The following is a 25,002-nucleotide window of genomic DNA, read 5'->3' on the forward strand; positions in this document are numbered from 1 at the left end:
AATAAATTAATAATTAATATTAAATTAATAATTAATAATAAATTAATAATAAATTAATAATAAATTAATAACAAATTATTAATAAATTAATAACAAATTATTAATAAATTAATAATAAATTAATAATAAATTAATAATAATATTAAAATAAGGAACTTGTTAGATAAAGATGAACAGTCGACTCATTGAATTAACTCTCGTCTAACTCATCTTCATTTGAACTTAGAAATCTGCAGCAGGCACTGTAAAAATTTATATATACAAAATAATATGTTTAATAACATCAACACATTTTACATACCTTAAGATGTCTTCCTCATTATCCATTTTCACTCCTAGACATTTGGCTTCAACTATTTTATTAAACATCTTTCTTAATTTAATGAGGCATTTATAAGTAGATATCTCCATAGTAAACCTAAATAAAAGAAACGAATATAAATTATTATGCAATAAATGAAATTAACAATATTTGTTTTGAGTTACTTACTTTAATGAGCCACGCACTATTATTGTGCATTCATTATCACTTATTTTAATATTCTCTCCTAATTCTTTGAACAATAATAAGGAATTTGGCGAGACCATTGTGGAATCATCAATTCTATTCCCACATATTTTGTAATAAACGAAGAAACTAAAAATATTTAAATTTTAAATACTATTCACTCGTATTTTAAACATTAAACATTAAAAACATACTTAGACATAAATGAACGTCTTCCAGAATTTATAGAATTTTTACAGAAATGTACTCTTTTATATTCTGTAGTGTCTAACTCTTGTGAGGTATATACTTTGTTTCCACGAGAATGTGTTCTTCTACAAATAAATATCGAAAATACATTTTTAAAGCTTTTTCATTTTTTTTTTAATTTAACTTACAATAGGAGTACTATGTTAGGATAGAGTGCACCAGCAATAACAGAACGAACAATGCTTAAGTTATTTGAATTTATATTCAACTCAGCTTCACTACTATCAGATGTTTTTGTGAATCTACATATAATAAGAAAAAAAAACAGTTTTAGCTATATAAAATATGTTTTAAGTAATTTTTTACCCTGATACTGAAAGCGAACTTGTAAGTTGCTTTTTCGTTTCTATAATATCATCCATTATTGCTTGGTTAACTGCATGTTCGTCTAACTTTATGCCTTTACGCATACTGCGAACTATGTTATGTAGCAAGATTAGATCGCTACATGAATCCTCAGCAAACTTCGATTTCGTATAATATACCTCGTTGCCTCTCTCTTCTTCCTCAAACGGAGACTTGTAGAGGAAGCTTGCTGCAATGGTCGTTACTGGGTCTAGACATTTGAAAATGGCGCCATATAAGATCATTTTAGCTAACTGTACTTCAATAGGTATAGTTGCAATACAGGACCCCATAGGTGTTAGCTTTTCATTTTCATCTAAACAACCAATTCTATAATTATAGATAGATAATTATTATACTTTTTTTTGGATTTTACACTATTTTATATAATAGTTTTACATAATTTTTGTATATTACTAAAGATAGATGAAATTTATATACTTTTCAAAAACTAATTTAGAACGTGTTTTGAAAACTAGTAAAATATTTTTTAAATATAAACTTAATTTTATATTAAGACTTTAAATGTAATAAGTTTTTAGATATTTAAATTTTTATATATTTTTCCAAATAATAATTTTGTTTTTCAAACGAGCCAATTGATCAATAATTGAATAATTTTTTTTAAAAAATTATTTTTAAAGAATTTATTTATTTAAACCAATATTTCGACTGTATTCTTAATTACAAAGAAATAATTATACAATACAAAACATATTCAGCATAAATTAAGAATAAAATTTAGAACATTTTCCATGATTTCCATAAATCGTCCAATATCCAATATTTACTAAATTACATTGTGTTTAAAGACCTTTACTATAAAAATAAAACCAAACAAGCTGTATTTCAAAAACAATGTCCCAAAACCGGCTTATTTAAATAGCTAGTTTGTATACTAAGTGGTTAGGTTTCTTCGACTTGTTTTGGTTGATTTTAATTTAAATCTCACCCATCCTTAATTTGTTCTTACTCCTAAACAATCTCTTCTCCTATCACAATACCATCACCTATTCACTTCCCAACCCATGTATACGTTTTTCTAATTCCTTTCATATTATGTATTTGTATAATATATGGTATCTCTGCGGGCTACAACAACAACAACATTGTACGCCAATTTTTAATTCATTAACTATGCTTTGAGTTGATATATTACACGTCGTTATACTTAAATGGGTTTGGAACTTATGGTGATATAAAACTGTTTTTTGAAAAAAGTTCAGTCATGCTTGTGGAAACTCTAATTTTTCTTTATATTTTTTTTATTTATTTTCAGGAATCCATTTCTCATTATGATCTTCTTTCTATCACACACATTAATTTTCATGGAATACATAAAAATATATACAACAATATACATAACATATATACAATATAGAAATAAAGTAAAATATAAATAAAATAAATATAAAAACAAATTGATGTATATGAAATAAGTATCTAAAATATATATAACTTAACTTTATGTATAAATTATGTGAATAAAATTATGTACATTATGTGTTATACATATAAAATTAAATAAAAAGATTATATGTGCAAACATTGTATACTTACACTTTTAATAATTCAATACCATTGTCAACTGCCTTGGCGAACGGTGGATCCATAAGATTATAAAAAAACTCCTTTACGTTATCTATAGCGAAAAATTTTAGACGAAGTATAGCATCTTGCAGCTGTGTTCTAGTTATTTCGGGCGGAATTTGCATAGGCATAGTGTTTTCCCTCGCTCTAAGAATTGTGATATATATATATATATATAAGTAAGACGCATATTTGTGTATTATTAATTTTATTACCTAGTATACAAATGATAGCAGTAACCAGCTTTTAAACGACCAGCGCGACCTCGCCGCTGCTTAACATTGGATTTGCTCACCCAAGTTTCTCGTAGATTAGCAATATTGGTGCTAACATCGTATTCGTTAATTTTTATTCGTCCACTATCAATAACATATACAATATCTTCAATTGTAACTGATGTTTCGGCAATACTTGTTGACAATATTATTTTTCGTACACCTTTCTCAGGAATTTTAAATACTAATTGCTGCTTAGCAATTGATAATGTAGAGTGTAAATAATATACTACTATTCTATTTTGGTATATTTTATTGTTGCGCAGAATTCTACCTAAATCAGTAATTATCCGTATTCCGGGTAAAAATACTAAAATTGCGCCCGAATCCGTTTGCTCACATATATGATATATTAAGCATTCTATTAATTTTATTGATGAACAGCCTTCAGAATCTGGATATTGTAATATATCAGCTACGCGTTGACCGTGCGTTTTTTTAATATTATTCATATGAGGCATTATCATATTTCTGTAATGAGAATCGCTGAAGTTATCCTTGTTGAAAAAATTTTTAAACGAAGTTCCTTTTGCTATTAATTCTGCTAATATGTCCTCCAAATAAATGCTTTTGACAGGATGCATAGTACCTTCTATTCTCAAAACTTTACAATGTTTATAGTATTCTATAAAACATTTTTCATCAACAGTCGCGCTCATTAAAATAAACTTCAATTCTTTTCTGATTTCAATGATCTGAAAAATATTAATTCGATTTTAGAGTTAATTTTTAAGACACATCGAATTATTATATAGTTTATAATATAAAATACAACTAGAATATGAGTAGCAATATCTTATATGTATATATTATAAATTTATATGTATATATTATATATTTATATATTATATATTTATATATTATATATTTATATATTATATATTGATATATTATATAGTTTGATATTTAAACAAATATAAAACTATCATTGAAGACGGTTTTTTAAGGTTTTTAAGTATTAATTTATATAACTTTTTTTCTATAAATTTACTTGAAAACTATAGCTTAGAAACTAACCGACAAAACATAGAAGTAAGAAATTCAATATATAATTTTAATTGTCTATATAAAATGCAATAAAGTGTATTGTTATCCCTAATAGTCTGTGATAATGGCAGACAAACTTACCCGTTTAAAGTTTAAATGAAGTATATAATCTACTATAGTTGGAAATAATATGAACAATAACCAAGAACTTTTTTTTAATAATATACATACTGTTTAATAGAAATACTAAAAATAAGACAGGCAATAAAATATTATTATAGTTGTTAAAATGCAACTTTATGTAGCATTCTTAACCTTTTTATTCCAATTGGAATCGCAGCATTACGCTATGCGAGATAAAAATAACTTTTACTATAGAAAGACATAAAATAAAATAAAATTGTATTTCTTACCCGCTTAAGCAGCCCTAAAAGAAGATCTACTTCTATTCCTCGTTCATGAACTTCATCTATGATAACAACATTAAAATCGTTTAATAAGAAGTTCATTTGCATTCTATGGAGCAAAACACCTGTTGTACAGTAGAGGATGGAACCAGGACCTCTCGGAGAAATACTAAAATAAAAAAAAAAAACATTAATCCAACTAAATTGATATATAATTTATAACAGTAATTACTTTTGCAAACGAATTTGATATCCAACTGAATTTCCTATCTTGTCACATCTCTCTGCCGCGACTCTTTGAGCTATTGATATAGCAGGAATGCGTCGTGGCTGCGTGCATACGATTCTGCATTCATCTGCTTTGCCATTTTCTAAATACATATCTAAAATAATCTGCGGAATTTGTGTACTTTTGCCGCAACCAGTATCTCCTAGCACCAATATGATGTTATTTGTTGTTACCGCCTCTTTTATGATATTCGCAGCCTTCATTACAGGCAATTTCAACCTTTGCGCATAATTTTCGTTGTATTTGTCGTTAAGCGCGAAATTATTAAATTGCGTTGTTAAATTTTGTATAAGAGCTTTTTCGTAGGAAATCTTTAAATGCCGATGCTCATGTTTGTCATATTTAATTTGAAATAATTTATGCGCTTCTTCTAACTCAATACTTTTTGCTTTGAATTTATCTAAAACTATATTCAATTCTTTTCGAAAACTTTCAGTTATTTTTACAATAGGACATATATAATAGAATCCTTCTTTCTTTATTCTATTACTCATATTTAAGATAATTTATTAAACCAACCAACTTCTTAAAATAACCAATTCTGAAAGACCGATTCAAAAGCTGTCAGTCGAACTTTAAAATTTTTTTAGTGCTGCCATATGTAAAAGTTTTTTTTTATGACGTCTTGATTTATGTACATATATAATATTTTTGCCATGTGCGAGTTCGAGCAAATTGAGGTAAAGTAAATTAAAATTTCGTAGGAACTATTCACAGCGCACTTATGTATAAGATGTTATATGATATATATATGTTATATGTATATATGTTATATGTATTATATATTATATATAGATGTTATGTATTATATATATATTTATTTATTGCACTTATTATTTTTGGTTAAAAATTTTTAAATTTATGTATTTATTTATTAAACATTTTATAAAATTTTCTTAAATGGTAATACCTAATTCACCTAATTTTTATTTAATTTACCGTACATGATAGTCTAATGAATAACAACATTCGCTGCCATACCTACATAACTTACTATTTCACTCAGTTTGCTACCAATTTACTCGAACTCGCACACGGCCTTTATGTTCGTTTTATTTTAATGTAATGTATGTAAATGTAGTACAATTTTCATTATAATTTATTTTTGTATTCTTAATCTTTGTAGTTTCATTAAAAATTTACCTATGACAATTTAAACAATTTTTCATCTCCATCCGCTGGATGGACAGACAAATAATTATTTATTAATATTTACACCTTTTTATCAAATATTTTGTGATAATGAAATATATATTGTAGTATATTCGATCATGGCAACCCTGTATAAAGAAATAGATAAAAAAGGAAATATACGAAGTGCGTAGTTGTTCGTCGTTGTGATCAAAGGAGAAAGCGTGCCATTCCGTATAAACTATTATTATTATTATTAAATTGTAAATCTATATAACTTTAAATCAATAAAGTATATAACATATATCATTATTTTACCTTCAGATTATACTTTTATATAATAGAAATTATACAATTATATTAATTAAAGACGCAAATAAATAATGCATTCATTAGATACAAACACAAAGAGCTTTTCCATATCTAAGAATACACTGTAATTCAACATACTGCTAAAAGATCTTGTTTATTTTATATTATAAAGTATTTAATTTTAATAATAAAATATATAAAATAATAATAATTATTTTAAAAAAATTATATATAACATCATTAATTTTAATTAATAATAATATGACTTCTTTAATAACTCTTTACTTTAAGTTTCTTGTAATGTTTTCTATTCCTTTTTGACATTTTTTCATTTGCTTTACTGTGCATTAACGTAGGTAAAAGATAAATATGTTATATATGTATATAAAAAGATATTTAGACGTGCCCAGTAAAATGATAAAATCTTATTTATGTTTGTTTTGTGACTTTCCATTATCGCGGCTAGTAAGTTTTTCGGTACTCGGAAGGTGATCAGCCGATTGTTATTATTACAAATTCTTATAAAAAGTTAAAATTAATGTTAAATTTAAAGTATTTGAATAAAAATAATTAATGAGCTTAATTTTAACTTATATTTTACTTTCTCAATTTGAAGATTATGGAAAAACTACTTTTGCAATTTTAATTTACTGCAAAAGATTCAAAAACAAATTTTTTCAAGTTTTATAATATGTATCATGTACTTAGTTACATCTGGTTACCCCTTTTATTACCAGAAGTATTTCATTGTAATATTGCAAACATTTTAATGTGGCAGTTAACGTCACAGTTAAAAATTCTTAAATAATGGCATCACCAAGAACCGAAATCCGTCAGTGGTTGTTCTGTTTTATTTTGATTTCATCTTCATATACTTTGCATTTGAAAGTAGTTAACATGAATGCATAAAAACGGAGTTTTTTAATGATTTTTAGAAAATCTGAAAGCAAAGTTAAATGATGACGTAAAGTCGAAAGGCAACATATATTCTGATTACAGTCTTGATGTATATTAGATTTTGAATGTAAATGATCAATATAAGGATGATATAGGATATAGAAGGCGATAGAAACAATTTCAATTGCTTTTTCATTTAATCATCATGTGTGTGATTAATGAATATATTAATCATTATAATTGTGTTATTAGATGGTGTGTATAGCCGTTAGTGTGATCAATGTAATAAGCTTACATGTATTTGGAAAACCAAGCTATCTTGGCATATAATTGCGTTGCCATTAAAATAATCTAGGAATCTTAATACGACTTCAAAAAATTTAGATTTTATATTATATAAAATGTTTCTAATATCTCATCCCTTACATTACAAATAACCTTGAAAAGGGAACGTACGAATTTCACAATTCACATACATTTCAAGTAAAAATTAATGTAGATAAAACTATATTAATCTATGAGAAATGCTATTTACACACCAACAAAGGTAACATTTTCGAGTAAAATATAAATAAATTAGATATGACAACAAAATATTTTGATTTTTATACCAAATTTTGCTATTACAAATGAGACTTGATTGAAATTTTGCATTTTGGCACATTAATCAGTAACAAGTATGATGTGTAATACTACGTTTACATTGTGAGATTAAGAGAAGCAGATTAAGTTAATCTGCATTTTTTATCTACTCTGTCTATATTACACATTGGAGATAAATTTTGACGTTTCTCTTATTATGGTTTGTTTGGTGTACTTGATAAATTTCTGTAAATAAAGCATTTAATTACAATTATGTACAAAACGAGGTTCATTTTTGTATGGGAAATCTGTAATTAAACAACTAAATTTGTACTTTAACCTCGATAATTGCTTTTTGATATTCTTATTGAGTATAGTTACTGTTTATTTACTCAAATTTAATTGGAAATTATTAATGGCAATACATTGTATTGCATTTATTGAAAAAATATCTATAATTGCAATAAATGTTGTAGATTAGACCGGTCGCTATATAATATGTTATGTATGACGAATTTATAAAAATAAATTTAGTGTAAGTTAATAAAAATTATATATGCAACTAAGAATTTATAATGCAAAAATTTAACGGAATAAAAATATATTAATTATATTTTAAAAAGAAATAAAAAGAATAGATGTTTAATATATAAATATTTTAATATTTTTTGATATTAATATTTATATTCCCTCCTTTTATTATACTCGTAGTAACTTTGAGTAACACTGTGTGTACACATATGTGTTCCACCAGCAAATTTTCGAGTAAATGAGAGCATCTGAGAGAGCGTAACATCCTTGTCGAAATTTGAAAATGCTACACAGACTTTACTCGTACATATTACTTCAAGTAAAATTTGTATTGATGTGTGAATCACATATTTTGGTTTGGATTTAAATTTTTATATTGTTTATTTGCGCGGCACTGATGTTCTTATCAGACTTCACATAAAACTGTTCTATTAAAATATGTGTAAATTGCGAAATTTGTCATTTTATTTGTGTTAAGCTCTGAGTTTACTTGTGTTTTACTACGAGTAGCTTGGGGAACACAGGGCTATTAAGATATTATCATATATTAGTTTTTAACTAACTGATCACATTGATATCAAATTTATGTTTTTTCGTGTATTATTTAATGCAATATATACAATTTTTTTTAAAAGTTTTCTGATTATATAATTATATATCTAGTACTATTATCATTTGTTACTTTTTGAGTACTTGACCACACTGATAGCACAGTTTGTGCTTCAATTGGTTTTAAAAGTTTTCAAATTATATTTTTACTTAATTATTAATGTATTATTATTATTTCTTATTTTTTAAGTAATTAACTATACTGATAGCATAGTTTGTGCTTTATTATATATATATTAAGTATGTTAGAGACGATACTACATGTATGCGAAACAATTATGCTGTTATGCTACCAAATCGCACTGTGTTTATTCAAGTATGTATACCAGATTTCAGTCTACAGACATGTATGAGAAAAAATAATATTATATATATTATATTGTATATATATTTTTTTTTAAAAATATGTATTATAATTATATATATTAATTATGTTTTGAAATGTATAGCAAAGCGCATACTTAATCTTCATATTTGGTGATATATACAATTTGTTTTAAAAGTTTTTGTGTTATAATTTTGATTAATAATTTTTATTATTATTTTATTAATATGATTTACTACTTTTTGAGTAATTAACAACACTCATGTACAGTTTGTATTTCAATATTTATGTTTAAAAAAAAGTGATATATTCAACTAGTTTTAAAAGTTTTTGAATCATAAAACAATTCATTATTATAATCCTATTATCATTTACTACTTTTTGAGTAACTGGCCACACTGGTTGCACAATTTGTGCTTCAGTTCATATTTATCAGCAGATCGTTGAATTGTATTTTGTTGTTGTTTTCAGTTTTGTTTTTGATCAACAGTGTGCGCTTAGTTTTATACTTTTAGGTATATAACATAATAAACATTATTTAATTGTGAATACAATGCATTTGTTTTTAGTTATATTGTCTCGAAATCTAAGAGAATCCGTTTAGTGCGCTATATAAATTGCTGATCGTGTTAATAAAATATTGTTAATGTCTATGACGTAAACCACCGTGTTTAAGTCAAAGGTAAGAACATATAATATAAGACTCATTACGTTAGCCTACCTAGCGCTTTCTCAGAATTTCTTAAATGTGGTTTATAATATGTGAGCAATACAAAAAATTTCATATTTAAAATAGAAACACAATTTTACATATATTATTATAATAAATTTATTATTTTATTTTATTTTTATAAAGTTATTAAATTGTTATTGGGCGTGGAATTATACCGCCAACAATGTAAATTGAACTTATATGTGCCCTTTCTCTTCGTACACAATGTAAACAAAAACATAAAATCTAGAGTGACTTTGTTCGAATAAAATAAAATGTGAAAAAAATAAAGATTTCATTATTATAGTCAATATAATATAAATCTGTTACAATCTCTTTTTTTTTTTATTTAATTAAAATACAAATTCGTATATATGTGAAGTGAATTGCATTTTTAATGGCAGAAGAAGGTAACGTAATCATTAAAATTACGCGTTCAGAGTTTTGAAGAACACACAAAACCTGTTGGCAACTTAACTTATTTGCTTACTTCATTTCAAATGTGGTTTCTGTTGTTGTTGTCGTCGTCGCTGTTACTGTTGTTGTTGTTGTTGTTGTTGTTGGTGTTGCAGTTATTTTTTTATGGTGATTACAGAAAAAATGATTCATAATTAACGCACAATTAAGGAATGTTTATGTTTTTAATAATATTATATATTATATATATATATGTACGTGCAATTATTTAGTATTTTCAAATATAACTTATCGCTTTGCTATTTTAATAGAACAAACATTTTTTGGAATATATTCTATATATTTATATATATGTGTATATATTAAATTTTTGCAATTCGTTTACGAATTAAGATAGCAAAAAAATACAACAACAACAATAATAACAACAAGAAAATTAAATATTTTTTGGTCAACTGAAATTGCGAATTCATTTCCCAAAAATAAATATTCTCAAATAATAGACAAACAATTTTTAGATATATATATGAATATATTTATTTATATTTTTTTTTTGTTATGCATTATACATACATATATCATGAATGTATGTATAATATGCAATATAAAAATTTAATAAAATGTATATCTTATTAATGCAATTTAGTTTATAATTATTAATTATTTAGAATATTATAAATATAATTATTTGCAACCACTCCAACCATTGTAAAATAACTATTAAAAGCAGGACCTAAAAAGGACCTATTCCTATTTATTATATATTATAATACTGTATAAAATATTGTTATAGAAATTTAAAACCACGGTACTCGTTCCAGAAAATGATAAAAGGACTTTCAATAATTCCATAAAAAAATTCATGAGGTTCCGATTTCCTAGGTATTCACAGTACTTAAAAGTAAAATTACTTAAATAATTCCAATAATTTATTGTTATTATAAATTCCAACCAATTCATTGTATTCCTATTTAATATACATATTATATTTTATACAGAGTACATACATTATTATTATTATTATTATTGTGGGGTCTATTGTGCCCCCCCTCTGGGTTTAGAGTAGGTCACTAAGCCCTGTTGCGTCAATAAAAAGTAGTGTAGAACCTACTACTTTAGAGAGTTTAATTGCCTCTTCCGTAAGAATATACATCGGCAGGAACCTATTCCGTATGTGTTTGAGCGCAAAAGTATATACATACTCTGTATAAAATAATATTACAGAGATTTAAAACTAAAGGACTTTCAATAATTCCATAAAAAAATTCATGAGGTTACGATTTCCTAGGTATTCACGGTACTTAAAATTGTATTTAAATTGTATAACATGAAATTATCAAATAATTTCGATAATTTATTCTTTAAATGACTAGTTTTTTTAAATACTAATTTTGTTTTTTAACGGATTAATGGGTCAATAGTTAAATAATGCAATTTTAAAAAAAATTTGTTTTTTTAAAAGATTTTATTTGGACCGATATTTCATAAAAAAATATGAGCTGATATTGATTTTCTGGGTATCCATATTATACTCAATATTAGAAAATGATTATAGGTCCTACAATAATTCAGTAATAATTTTATTTGAAACGATATTTCATAAAAAAAATTTGACTTGATTCCGATTTTCTGAGTATTCACGGTACTTAATTCCAGAAGACGATTACAGGGGTTTCAATTATTTCTAGGTACTTAACCTCAGAAAACAATAACGATAACAATACGATTGCTTGGGTATGTCGATTTATATATATTATTACTTATTATATTATATTATGTACTTTTTAAGGTATCGCAGTGAATAATAATATAAAATTTTTATATTAATTACATTAACTAAAACAAGAAAAAACTATATTTGTGCCACTTAGTATATGTATGTAATTTGTGCGTCTTATTTTTATATAAATTTATTAGTAGTTCTGATATAAAAATTTCTAACGTTATAGCCCGATATCTCGTAAATAAAACTATACTACACTAAACTATAATAAAGAAGTGAAAGAAGTTGCTTAAAACAGTTGTCTTTACTAAAGTCCATTGTCAATTGGGTGTTTCAAAGAAATCGGAATTGTGCAAAACATTTTATAAAATATATTAAATACATATATTATCATATTCAATGATTCACCAATTGTAAACATGTGTTTAATATGTTTAAAACATATTTAAAAAATAATACATATTGTTGTTTTTCTAACCAGCATACGTATATATACTAACATACATATTTAAATATATTTAAGTGGATGTACCATTCGTACCCATGAGAAATGGCTGGTTTCAGTTGCGATCACTCATATGGTTTAAAGTTATTTGTTTACCCAAATAACAAACTGTCACTGCTCACTCACAATAGAGATTATCATTTGTCTACCAAAATAGATTCTCTATTTTGAGTCATGTACCACTCCCAATTGGGATTGTATGCAACAGGGTACTCGCAGGTCACAACAACAACACTAACAACTATTTGCTACAACGCTAAGTTTAATTTCTTAGCAAAAACTAAGGTGCTGAAAGTGTTTAATTGAGCTTTGATGCATAAGGTTGCCGCTTTAACTTAACCAGTCAAATCAGTTAATAACAATGACAACTCTATTATCAAATACACACTAACTTGAGTCCAATTGATCTTTGGATATGCCACATTGAAGTGGCCAGATTCTTCCGCTTTGTCTCAGATTGAATTTAATTAAAATCTCCTACTTTCTCTTAGTACCATCACCTATCCACATTATAATCCATGTACACGTATTTATGATCACTTTCATATATGTAACAAATGTAGCAATTTTTACGGGTTACTACAACAACAACAATATCAACGACTTTAGGATTTTGCCTAATACAAATATCAGAAGTATCGATATATATGACTCACACTCTTTCAAATTAATATATCATCTAAACAAATTTTGATAGTAATTCCACAGACTATGAAGGTTTTGAATAACTGAATGAGAATATTAAAGGTACGCAATGTTTTCGAAACTTTTGTCTGTCTCCTTCCACTTCACCTATTACCTTATTATAAACACTACTGAATTCGAAAAATCCTAATTTTAGTCACAGAGATTATAGTATAGTATATATATTTTAATAGTCATCAATTTCTCTGATTGCATTTTTACACCCTACATACAAAAACTGAAAAATCTATATACGATTTGTCACAATAATCATAACGCGTTGGTGGACGGTAGTTCGTTACATATAAATCCTGTATTCTTACTCAGGATGACAAAATGAATCGTTTAATCCATAATCGCTTATCGTTTATCTGTTCTTTCGTTGTCTGTCTGTCCGTTGTATCTATCTATTAATACAGAAAACCTAACATTGCATGGGGGCTTGATCTAACCATATATATAGTAGTTCTAGTTAGTATATTAACTAACTAGAATTTGAAATTTGGAATTTAGTATAGAATGTCAACTAAATAAAATATAAACTATAAAAAATGTGAACTATATAGAATGTGAACTATATAGAATGTCAACCATATATAATATCAACTATAAAGAATATTAACTATATATAATATTAACTATATAGAATATTAAATATATATAATATTAAATGTATAGAATATCAACTATATAGAATATTAACTATATAGAATATTAACTATATATAATATTAACTATATACAACATTTACTTTATTGAATACTAACATAGACATGTTCTGTAGTTTATGTTTCGAAATCTCTTCGCTAATATTTGAAGTTGTTTAAGTATGAACTAGTGGGTTACTCGTATGAATGCAGTTATATATATAACATATATATATTAACATATATTATCATATATATATTATATCATTTAAAGTCTGTTGTTTTCAGTTTGTGGCCACAATGAAAAAAGAGAAAAGAAAGTGAGATAATATGTTCGGAGACAGAGTTTCATAAGATTTGTGGAGTCAGTTTGGTAGATTTCACGTTTTATTTAATTTGAACTGGATTTTGTGTTATTATTATAACTCTAAATAGTTAGTATAGTTTTCAAAGTTACATCGACACTTTATTAAAAATAATAAGGTTTATTTTACTGAAAATTATTTAAGCCTTTCTAATAATCAATAAGGTGTATATAGACCATATTATTTGGATTCTACAGAACTTTGTGTTCTCTGTCGATAGTCTTAATTTATATATATTTTTTTACGGACTAATTGGTCAAGGTTAAATAATAAACCTCCTTTTTTTAAATTAATATTAAAATTTTATTGATTTTTATTAAAATTTTATAAATTTTATTGATTTTTATTAAAATTTTATAAATTTTATTTTATTTAAGAATTGAAAATCATATCAATTTGAGTATTTTACATTTAATTATTTACTTTTTATTTTCTTGGATCTATGACTTAAACTTTATTAGTAGAACTTGCTTATATTAAATATTATTTAAATTATCTTTTGTATGGTTTGTTTTTTTATTTATGTCACTATTATGTACACCGTTATAACCTTAATAAAATAGGTCTGTCCGAAGATATGGAGTGTCTACTCTGCTTAGAAGCAGACGAGACCACCAGTCACATTCTCTGTGAGTGCCCAACCTTGATCTGGGTAAGGAGGAGGTCACTGGGAGAAGAACTGCTCTCTCCTTTTGACTTTAGGAGGTCCTCAACGAACGACATTCTGGCTTTCATTCGAAAGGCGGAATGTCTTCTGTTCGGTTAGGGTCAGTTGCAGTACAAAAGATCAATCTGGTCGCAGTGCTCTGTTCCGTTGGGAGCTAGTATATTTCTATTCTATTCTATGTATATTGTTATCATTATTATTTGAATAATTTGTGTTATTTTTTACTATTTATTTATTTTTTTGGTATTTATTTTTTATTATTAATACTATTATTTTTTATATATTTATTAGTTAATAATAATTAATAATTATTATTAATTATAATAATTTTTAATTAATATTCATTTTAAAATTACATTAATTTATGATATATATTATTTTATAAATAAATTAATATATAATATATTTATTTTTTATTAGTATTTTTTTCTTTTTTATTTTTAATATATAATAAATCAGTCATATTTTATAATTATTTCGAATATGTACTTATGGCAATGACTAGGTGTAGTCATCGGTCGTTAATTTTTGAATAATCATAAATTCTTTTCTATAATTTATACTAATTTATTTTCTATATGTCACTTGTAATTGTTTTTAACGAGTCATCATTTAATTTTGACCAACTGTTTTAAAAAGTTTAAAATAGTATAATTAGCAGCTGGAATGGCGAGAAAGCAATCTAATGGTTAGCACTTTGTTCTACATCGGCATTACAAACTTCTAATAACAGCAACAGCTAATATAATTTTAATGTCAATTCTGCATTCCATTGTTTATGTTGGATCTGTTTTTTAATATGTTTGTTTACATATACTGCTGCCTGTGTATTGCTGTTGGTTCCACAACTGTTTTTAGCCTAGAATGTCAAATCGTAGAAAACACTCCGGTACTCGTCTTCAATGCCAGCTGCTGGGGCGTTGCAGTGCGCATGTCTATTAAATCCTCAGTTGCACTTCTTAATCTAAACATTTCGTCGAGTGAGCACTGCAACTTCATTGCGTTCTTAATGTTGAACCAGAGTAAACCGAAGTGTAAACAAAAGTTTTTTAGGTATTTCAAAAGCAAAACAGTTCGCATTCCAAACAATTTTTTTTCAAATTGTTGACAACCAAAATTAAAACGAGATCCTGAAATTTAACAAATAATTAATAGTATTAAACTATTTATATATTTATTAAAATGTTTTATCATTTTCAGAAGAATGTCTAAAGAAAAAAATAAATCAAACGATGGTTGGTTCGAAACCATATTTGGGCGACCAAAAGTTCGAGCCAGTGGTTATAATCACAATGCGATTTCTGGACGTCCTACATCAACAGATGGCGATGCGTACGATTTACAGGAATTGGAGAATAATATACGCGGTCTTACCGATTCTGAAGTAGACATCAAATTCATGGAAATTCTGGAGGACATGAATATTCCCAAGGACAAGCGTGAACCATTGCTATCCAAGCCACTGCAGGAAAGGCGACAAATGATCTTTATGCATCTAAAAGGTATGTTAAAGTTAATTGTTTTATAAATTTTTATTTCTGGTGTTTTTTTTTCCACTTCTTTTTTTTATCGGATGAGTTTTTTAAAGTGAGACAGATAAGATTAAATTTTTTAGCTGACAATGTGAGTTTAAATATATTTAGCAGTTTGAGTTTTCATTGTTTATACAATTTGAGAATTAAATAAAATGAAAGCAAATAATAAAACCTCAAAAATGTGAAGGAAACTTCAAGAGTTCATTAAAATCATTGGACTTTAATACTTGTATCATCTTACAAAAGTTTGTTATAAAAAAATACTTAACAAAAAAATGTAAACATTTTTTACATTTAATGTAAATATTATAAATTATACTTAGCAACCGAAAATTAATAGTTCCAATTACTTAGAATTATTTCAAGTAATTGCCTAGAAAATAATGATATATAGCTTTCAAGGTTGTGTAGTGTGATACCTCAACATTTGTTTGGACTAGAAGATTAATGTATTAGAACATAACTTGAATCCATTGGGCACAATAAAGCTTAGGTGCAAGTTAAATCCACATGTCTCCCATGCTTTATCCTACATAACTTCATTTAATAATCCCTTCCCACTCTTTATCACCCTCTTGTTTATATGCTTTCTTGGAACCAATAGATTACAACAACAACAACATAGGAAATTACTCGAAAATACACGAAACATTTTCTGATATTCGATCATTAGTTGACAAAACGAAAATAAAATGTGACATAAAGCAGATCAATTGTACAGGAAATTCGAATATTTTCAAACAATATTTAAAATATTTGTTCCAAATGTTCGAATACTTCTTTTCATTCCTTTATTTGTTTGCTTTTCGATGAGTTCGAACAATAACATCATAGTGACCTGTTCGAAAATATTCAAACATTACATGAGGTTCGAGCCTGTTAACAAAACAAAAAAAAAAAAATAAGACATAAATCAGATCAGTTGTATGAAAAATTCGAAAATCTACAAACAGTTCGAAAGGGTTGAATATATATAAAGTCCTTGATTTAAATGTTCGAACATTTAAATTCGAAGAATCTCCAGCTAATCATCGAACACTTTGAAACACTAATGTAATCTATATTATTGATTAATACTTTTGTAAATCTAATTTTTCTTCTTTAAAGTAATCATATAACGCTAATCTGAAATATTGCCCCCTTTACTTGTTACTTATAAAAAACAAAAACTCTAATTAGGGTTCACATTAGATATAGACAAGAGTTACCTTATCCTGATTATGCATTAATATTAGTTGGGCAAGAACAGTATTTGGTACACGAAACAGTTGTTGTTCCTACTATGAAATATTACCATGAAGTTCAATTAAAAACCGAAACCTAATGTATGTCTTTGTTCTTAAAAAATATTATGACTGACGTTAGATAGTATGTATTTGTCTCTAAGAGATATTATGTTGGAGGCTAGATAATAACCGAATCGCAATGTATGGTATGTTTAATACCAAAGATTTTGAATCAATATGTAAGGCTCAAAGTCTTCAACTGTATTCATAATAAAAAATATTGTCTGCATTATAAATATATTATTACAACTATATTAATATAGATATAATAATAATGTCACAATGTTACGAAGATAGTAATTGATAAATGTGACAGTGTTGGGATAATACTACTGACTAGTGCCCCATTTGATGTCCATCTATGTATGTTAGTTTATAAAAGAAGAAATTGCTTAGATAACAGCCGATTGTGAGGTAAAGATCATCGTCGATTTCACTTAGAGATGATAGTCAAGCATAAAACGATGATAGCCGGTTGTGTTGATAACCTGGGAAGATCTGTGAGAATAATAGATATCTTCCGGGAAAGAAATTATAAATACGAATACTAAAGATACTATATCATCATGACAGCCCGTGAAAATACGCAGTGCCGAAAGTTTTGTTAATGTCACAAGTTGTGACATTTTGATTACCATCATAATATCCATATAAACTATACTTGATTTAGAGTATAATAGCAGGCATTACTAAAACCCCTAATGATTACAATGCATATATTTCATTTAGCTATGATATACTGATAGTTATATCTTTAATGACAGGATATATCGTTACTATATTATAGTATAAAGAGCATTCTATAACATAGAATAGAATGTCGAAAATAATAATAGCAGTGTAATATATTACAATATTTAATAAGGTCAGCTTTTTTTTATCGTGATTAAATTTTTTGAAATCTGTTTTGTTTAATGTGAAATTTTTCAATGTCGTATTTTTTTCTGGATTATGAATGTGGAACTATTTCTTCAATTAGTCAAAATTTCAACAATTATTTTTAATTTTATATTTATTTACTTTAAACACATAAAATATTTGCTTTGTTTCTCTGATAAGAATTTCTCATAACTGTTTCATTTTGAAACATCGTACTCCATATATAGTAATAAATAATTTATTTATGAAGTGGAAACTATATACAATTTTGATATATTCGTGCTGTTTCTGTGACTTAATTTCATTCATTATTTTTAGGTTACGGTAATGAAATTTATTTTTTATTATAATATTCATTTTTGCACTTATTTAAATTTGTAGAAAATTAATTAACTAGAATTTTTTTAGCTCATTTAAATTTGTTTCACTATATCTACAGATTTTTGTAGTCATGTTTCTCATTCACTAAAAGTGTTAAATATTTTTCTATTTACACTTCTATTTGAACCTTAGTCAATGGCATGTCGTTTGCTTTTAAATCTATATTATTTACAAATTTTCACAGCAAAGCTCTAATAAAACTGATCAATATTCAATATATTCAGTAAGCTATAAGCATTTCTGAAGTTTTAATTGACACTAGAGTATAAAAAGACTATAGAGATAGAAAAAAACGAAATCGACACAACTAACTATAAAAACACGCCTATATAAAATCCCCTACTTAAAAACTTTACCCCTAAAAAATAAAATCTCAATCAATACGTCTTGATAATATATACATACCGAAATTTTTTTTAAATTGGCTTTTCTAAGTACAAAACACATATATGGTTTTCAGTAGGCAAGTTATTGTTCCGAATAGCTTCTATGAGCATATTGTTGAAAGTCCCAACGATACTTAAAAAACCTCTTATAGCAAATTATAGTCTTAGTCCCATCTTATAGCTGTCATTATATCAAAGATCGTTCTAGGATTTAAAACGACTCCGACATAAGAATTTAGCACTTTCTTTATAGTTTCTATGACAAAAAATTGAAGACTTTTGCAACATTTCAAGAAAGACCCCGTCTAGTGCCAGTGCTTTTTATGATGGGAACGAGCTTATTGCCCACTTCACTTTGTTATTAGTGAGAATTTTTACTTTTTCGTTTTATGATATAGGAGAGATCCGGTCATGTCTATATAAATTCTCAACTGGGTAATATGATTTCCACAAACTCTGTAGAGATCTCTGAATATTGTACATACATTACTCATCACACTTGTATATAAGACTGACCATGGTATGTTTATTGTTGACAACTTTTCGAAGCCTTAAAGCTTCACTCTTTGTTTCTATACTGTCATAGAACTCTTTTAATAAGCTATTTGTGGCGATACTAACTTCTGTATTCTTTCTTTCAATTCTATCCGTCTTTCTTGGGGCATTATATCTTTCGGTAGCCTGAAAACTGCATTAGGTTCTTTATCAAGACACTTATTTGGACATCAGGGTAGTTTGCATCTATTTCAAAGTCTGATGATTAGACATAATGCGTGATAAGTATACATTATTTTATGTGTGATGGTTTCTAGTGAGTTTTCAACTGTTGTCAACGATCTGATAGGAGCGATTATCTTAATATGCACTTTAAGCTCCCTGTAAATTGGATCCAGTCAATCGTCAATTTAATAATTTTGATAATATGACTGAATTTAATTGCCGAAACAAATGGCCAGTCTTATATACAGATGTTATATTACCCAGTTGAGTATGTAAATAGAAGTGATCAGATCTCTACTATATCACAAAACGTACGCAGTTATTGATAGAAATATTGAATTAATTTTTATGAAATTATTTTTGAAATGTCATGAAACTTTATCGGTAAATTTTTTATAAAGAGGTTTCAATTATTCGTAAATAATATTTGGCAGGGTACAAGTTTAACTCTTAGAACTTGCAGTCTTAAAAAAAATTATTAATATAAAAAATAATAAAATAGTGTTGTTGCAATTCACTACTCTATATCATATATATTAATAAATATATTTTATTATATTGTAGGTAAAAATTCTATGGAACACCGCGGAAATTCTCGATTTGAAAAACCACAAGACTACATTGATTATATAAAAAATAGTGCAGAACACAGTGAAAATAAAGTATATCAATGTGTAGAAAGTTTGCGTGTAGCATTAACTAGCAATCCAATATCATGGATTAAAGATTTTGGAGAAAATGGAATTGACGAAGTGATGAATTTGCTCGGAAGATGTAGAAAAGAACGTCATGAACGAATCGAATTCGAATGTATACGATGTCTTACGGCTTTCATGAATAATACATGGGGTCTCAATGTAGTACTTATGCCAGATCAACATTCAGTTGTACTGCTTCTAGCACAGTGTTTAGATCCTAAAAAGCCTTATACTATGTGTGAAGCCGTAAAACTTTTGGCATCCTTTTGCATTGTCCCTGAACGAAATGGTTACGAAAAAGTCTTGCGTGCTATAACTACAGCAGCATCAGCAACGTATAAATCTAGCGAGCGTTTTCGTCCCATTGTCGACGCACTGTTTGTGCCAGAAGCGTTGGACTCAAAACGTGATTTGGCGTGTCACTGTTTGATTTTTATAAACACCCTAACGAATACGCCAAGTGATCTTAATGTTCGATTACATCTTAGATGTGAAATAATGCGTATGGGCTTAAATGATAAATTTGAACAATTCAAACAGATTGTGGAAACTAGCAACAATGATGATTTGAAAAAGCACTTTAGAATATTTAATGAAATACGTGAAGATGATTTCGAAGAATTTATACAACGATTTGATAATGTAATATTTAATGTAGATGATTTATCGGACTGTTTTGAGGTGCTAAAGAATCTTGTCACAGATACAAATTCTGAACCTTACTTTTTATCAATATTGCAACATTTACTTTACATTCGAGATGATTATTACTTTCAACCTGCCTACTACCAATTAATTGAAGAATGTATATCACAAATTGTATTCCATAAAGCTTATTGTGATCCTAGTTTTGAAAATCGTAATTTTAACATTGATCCCTCATTAGTATTGGATGAAATTGTTGAAAAAACAAAAGCTAAAGAATCTAAGCGCTCGGAAGAACTTGAAAAGAAAGTTGAGGAACTTGTTAGTGCTAAACAAGAGGCAGAGGCTAAGGTAGCACATCTAGAGGAGAAGGTTAGGCTGATGGAGGAAAAAGGTGTTATAGCTCAATCGCCAAACAAATTGCCGAAAATAAATATACCGCTACCGCCATCAGGTACAGGGCCATCAGCTCCAGGTCCACCACCTCCGCCTCCTCCACCTATGCCAGGCATGGGCGGTCCTCCGCCGCCACCTCCTCCAATGCCTGGTATGGGTGGTGCTCCTCCACCGCCACCAATGCCTGGAATGGGCGGCCCGCCCCCACCACCAATGCCTGGTATGGGTGGTCCTCCTCCACCACCAATGCCTGGCATGGGCGGACCACGGCCACCACCAATGTTAATTCCTGCTGCGCCTGTTTTGCCTTACGGAATGCAACCGAAAAAGAAATGGGAAGTTAATACTCCAATGAAACGCGCTAATTGGCAAACTATAGCTCCGCAAAATATGTCAGAACAAGCATTTTGGATAAATTGTAAAGAAGATCAACTCGCGTCTGACGATTTCTTAACTGAACTGTCTGTTAAATTCGCTTCGAAACCTGCGAAGAAAGACCAAAAAGACGCAGTTGATAAACCAACTACACTAACAAAGAAAAATGTTGATCTGCGTGTATTGGACTCCAGATCAGCACAAAATCTTTTGATACTTCTCGGTGGATCATTGAAACAATTGTCACATGATCAAATAAAACTTTGTCTACTACGATGTGACACTGATATTCTCTCGTCGAACATCTTGACACAACTAATACAATATTTGCCACCACCAGATCAACTCAAACGTTTACAGGAAATAAAAGCTAAAGGCGAGCCGTTATCATCTATTGAACAGTTCGCAGCTACAATTGGTATGTCGTGGTTTTTATTTTTACTTTGTTTGAATATAAAAATTTTAATATATAATCATTTAAATATTTTTAGCTGAAATAAAACGTTTGTCTCCACGTTTGCACAATCTTAACTTTAAGCTAGCTTTTGCTGATATGGTGCAGGATATAAAACCAGACATTGTTGCAGGCACCGCTGCGTGCGATGAAGTGCGGAATAGCAAAAAGTTTTCTGAAATACTTAGGCTTATCTTACTTGTCGGCAATTATATGAATTCGGGCTCTAAAAATGGTGTTGCTTTTGGTTTTCAAATTTCATATCTCACAAAACTTTCCAACACAAAGGATACAGACAATAAATGCACTTTATTGCATTATATAGCTGAAGTAGTTGAAAAGAAATTTCCAGAATGTCTTACATTTTATAATGATATGACGCACGTTGACAGGGCATCCCGTGTCAATTTAGAAGCAATACAAAAATCAATGCAACAAATTAACTCTGCTGTCAAGAATTTGGAAACTGACTTACAAAATAACAAAGTACCACAATGTGAAGATGATCGCTTCAATGAGGTAATGGAAAAATTTGCTGCTGATTGTCGACAACAAGTCGATGTTTTAGGTGAGTATATATTTAGAATATCAAAATTTATTTCAAAATAAAATAAAACTTAATTATTTGATTTATTTTATAGGTAAAATGCAAATCAAAATGGAAAAATTATATAAAGACTTAAGCGAATACTTTTCCTTTGATCCGAATAAATACACAATGGAAGAATTCTTTGCGGACATTAAAGCGTTTAAGGATCAATTCTTGCAAGCTCATCAGGAAATTATACGACACCGCGAAGAAGAAGAGAAAAAGCGTAGAATACAAGAAGCGCGAGAACAATCTTTACGTGAACAAAATGAAAGACAGCGACAAAAACTGGCACTTGTTGATATGGATGCGGCACATACCCAAGAAGGTGTTATGGACAGTTTGTTAGAAGCTCTACAAAATGGTTCCGCTTTTGGTAATCGCATGCATCGTCAAAGAAGACAACGCGCTGAGGGCGCAGAAAGACGTGCACAACTCAGTCGTAGTCGTTCCAGAACTCGAAACACACCACATTTGCTAGTGACAAGAGAAATGCTGTCGAATGAAGCGTTAACCGATTCGCATAACATAGAAAAACGTCGCCTTCCTTAGCATTTTGTCTTTATATATTTAAATATATATTATAATAAGTTCTATTACATTTATATATATTAAAATTTTATTCATACAATTATTAAAACTTAAACTAAAAGCATAAGCAAAAGCAAAAGCAAATTTAAAAACTATAAGTAATTATGAGAATTTTATAATGAGAATATTCTTCTTACAACGAACTTTGAAATTAACCTGAATAGTATAATGTAAACTCATTGTCACATGAACTATTTGCGCACAGCATGAAAGCATTTCAATTTTTATAGTAATTTTATAGTAATTATTTTGTATTATTAGTGTCACAAACCTATAACTACGCTTTAATTGAAATGGAATACTTTTATGTGATTTCAATGCTTTTTTAATCTTTATTTAATATAAATTTGTTGAATTTTTGTATAAATAAAAACCTGTTACATTCAATTAGTATATTACGCAAAATAAATATTTTTATTAAGGCAATAAAATAAGGAAATAATTTCTTTTTCGCCTCCTAATGAAAATATATGAATAAATATATAAATCTATATTTTTTTATTTTATTTATATGCAATACATGTGTATGTTTATATATATATATATCTTGATCAGAAATATTTTGGTATATGTGCTTATTTATGTTTATTTTACATACTTTTTTTTAAAGATTTGCATTGACTTTTCAATTTTCAAGTGATTAACAGTTACTTCCAACGTAATGAATTATTTTTATAAAATGTACTAAATAAAAAATGTGAAAGTATTTTGTTAAAGAGAGAAATAAGTAAAATAGCTGTAACTTTTTTGATGATTTTTAATTTATAGCATGTATGTGTATAAAATTTACAACAATTATATAATAGTTATTTTGTTAAGGAATAAAATTCCAATGCTGATTTTATTATGAAGAAAAAATGTTTTTTATAGAGATAAATAAATAAATTTAACAAATTATAAAAACAATTAATTGGTACAACTAATATAAATTTAATTGCCTCTCAATATGGGATACTCAAATATCAATTTTTCAATATTTGTTAAATACGAGTCCCAAATTTTAAAAACTAAGTCTGAGTCAGAAACGAAATAAAACTAATGTGAATAAGCCTGTCATAATACAAACAGGCATTGTTTAATTAAATATTTTTAATATAAAAACTATAGCGATCTGGTATTTTATTAATGACAAACTCCATCGGGATCGCAACATCAGATTTGTGCTACAGTAGATACGGATATATGATATATATTATCACATTCGTCTTCAAAATCATTCCAGTAATCTAGCAAAGAAACTACTCCAGCCATATAGACATCTATTTAAATTAAAACGATTCCAGGCAAATGAATCTACTAGTTTTAAAATA

At 27.4% G+C, this 25,002-nt stretch overlaps 2 protein-coding genes across 5 annotated transcripts; one reads left to right on the forward strand and one right to left on the reverse strand.

Moving 5' to 3' along the window:
- Positions 1 to 154: 154 nt before the first annotated feature.
- LOC119662118 (ATP-dependent DNA/RNA helicase DHX36) lies at positions 155 to 5,155 on the reverse strand. The gene is made up of 10 exons (XM_038071673.1): positions 4,594 to 5,155; positions 4,368 to 4,530; positions 2,908 to 3,662; positions 2,663 to 2,839; positions 1,064 to 1,432; positions 886 to 999; positions 703 to 822; positions 491 to 637; positions 302 to 418; positions 155 to 242 (listed from the first exon to the last, which is right to left on the reverse strand). The coding sequence occupies exons 1-10, from the start codon at positions 5,142 to 5,144 to the stop codon at positions 191 to 193; spliced, it is 2,565 nt and encodes an 854-aa protein (XP_037927601.1). The 5' UTR covers positions 5,145 to 5,155; the 3' UTR covers positions 155 to 190.
- A 4,304-nt stretch (positions 5,156 to 9,459) lies between these two features.
- Positions 9,460 to 24,124, forward strand: LOC119687636 (protein diaphanous). 4 transcript variants are annotated; one of them, XM_038102036.1, is made up of 6 exons: positions 9,460 to 9,552; positions 9,607 to 9,719; positions 15,958 to 16,259; positions 20,509 to 22,476; positions 22,550 to 23,080; positions 23,154 to 24,123. In XM_038102036.1, the coding sequence occupies exons 3-6, from the start codon at positions 15,962 to 15,964 to the stop codon at positions 23,651 to 23,653; spliced, it is 3,297 nt and encodes a 1,098-aa protein (XP_037957964.1). In that variant the 5' UTR covers positions 9,460 to 9,552; positions 9,607 to 9,719; positions 15,958 to 15,961; the 3' UTR covers positions 23,654 to 24,123. The 4 variants fall into 4 exon arrangements, with proteins under 4 accessions (XP_037957964.1, XP_037957963.1, XP_037957965.1 ...); XM_038102035.1 differs by having other exon boundaries at positions 9,507 to 9,719; XM_038102037.1 differs by lacking the exons at positions 9,460 to 9,552; positions 9,607 to 9,719 and adding an exon at positions 9,771 to 9,799 and having other exon boundaries at positions 23,154 to 24,124.
- Positions 24,125 to 25,002: the final 878 nt, after the last annotated feature.

The sequence above is a fragment of the Teleopsis dalmanni genome, chromosome X (assembly GCF_002237135.1).
Source record: "Teleopsis dalmanni isolate 2A chromosome X, ASM223713v2, whole genome shotgun sequence".
NCBI lineage: Eukaryota > Metazoa > Arthropoda > Insecta > Diptera > Diopsidae > Teleopsis > Teleopsis dalmanni.

What these genes read in the sequence shown, in the direction of transcription:
- LOC119662118 (XM_038071673.1), bottom strand. Translation starts at nt 5,144, where the DNA reads ATGAGTAATAGAATAAAGAAAGAAGGATTCTATTATATATGTCCTATT. An exon ending in TATCAAATTCGTTTGCAAAA is followed by an intron (nt 4,531 to 4,593) that starts GTAATTACTGTT and finishes TTTTTATTTTAG; the next exon opens with TATTTCTCCGAGAGGTCCTG. An exon ending in AGTTCGCTTTCAGTATCAGG is followed by an intron (nt 1,000 to 1,063) that starts GTAAAAAATTAC and finishes TATTATATGTAG; the next exon opens with ATTCACAAAAACATCTGATA.
- LOC119687636 (XM_038102034.1), top strand. Translation starts at nt 15,536, where the DNA reads ATGTTGGATCTGTTTTTTAATATGTTTGTTTACATATACTGCTGCCTG. An exon ending in TGTAAACAAAAGTTTTTTAG is followed by an intron (nt 15,811 to 15,957) that starts GTATTTCAAAAG and finishes TATCATTTTCAG; the next exon opens with AAGAATGTCTAAAGAAAAAA. An exon ending in GATCTTTATGCATCTAAAAG is followed by an intron (nt 16,260 to 20,508) that starts GTATGTTAAAGT and finishes ATTATATTGTAG; the next exon opens with GTAAAAATTCTATGGAACAC.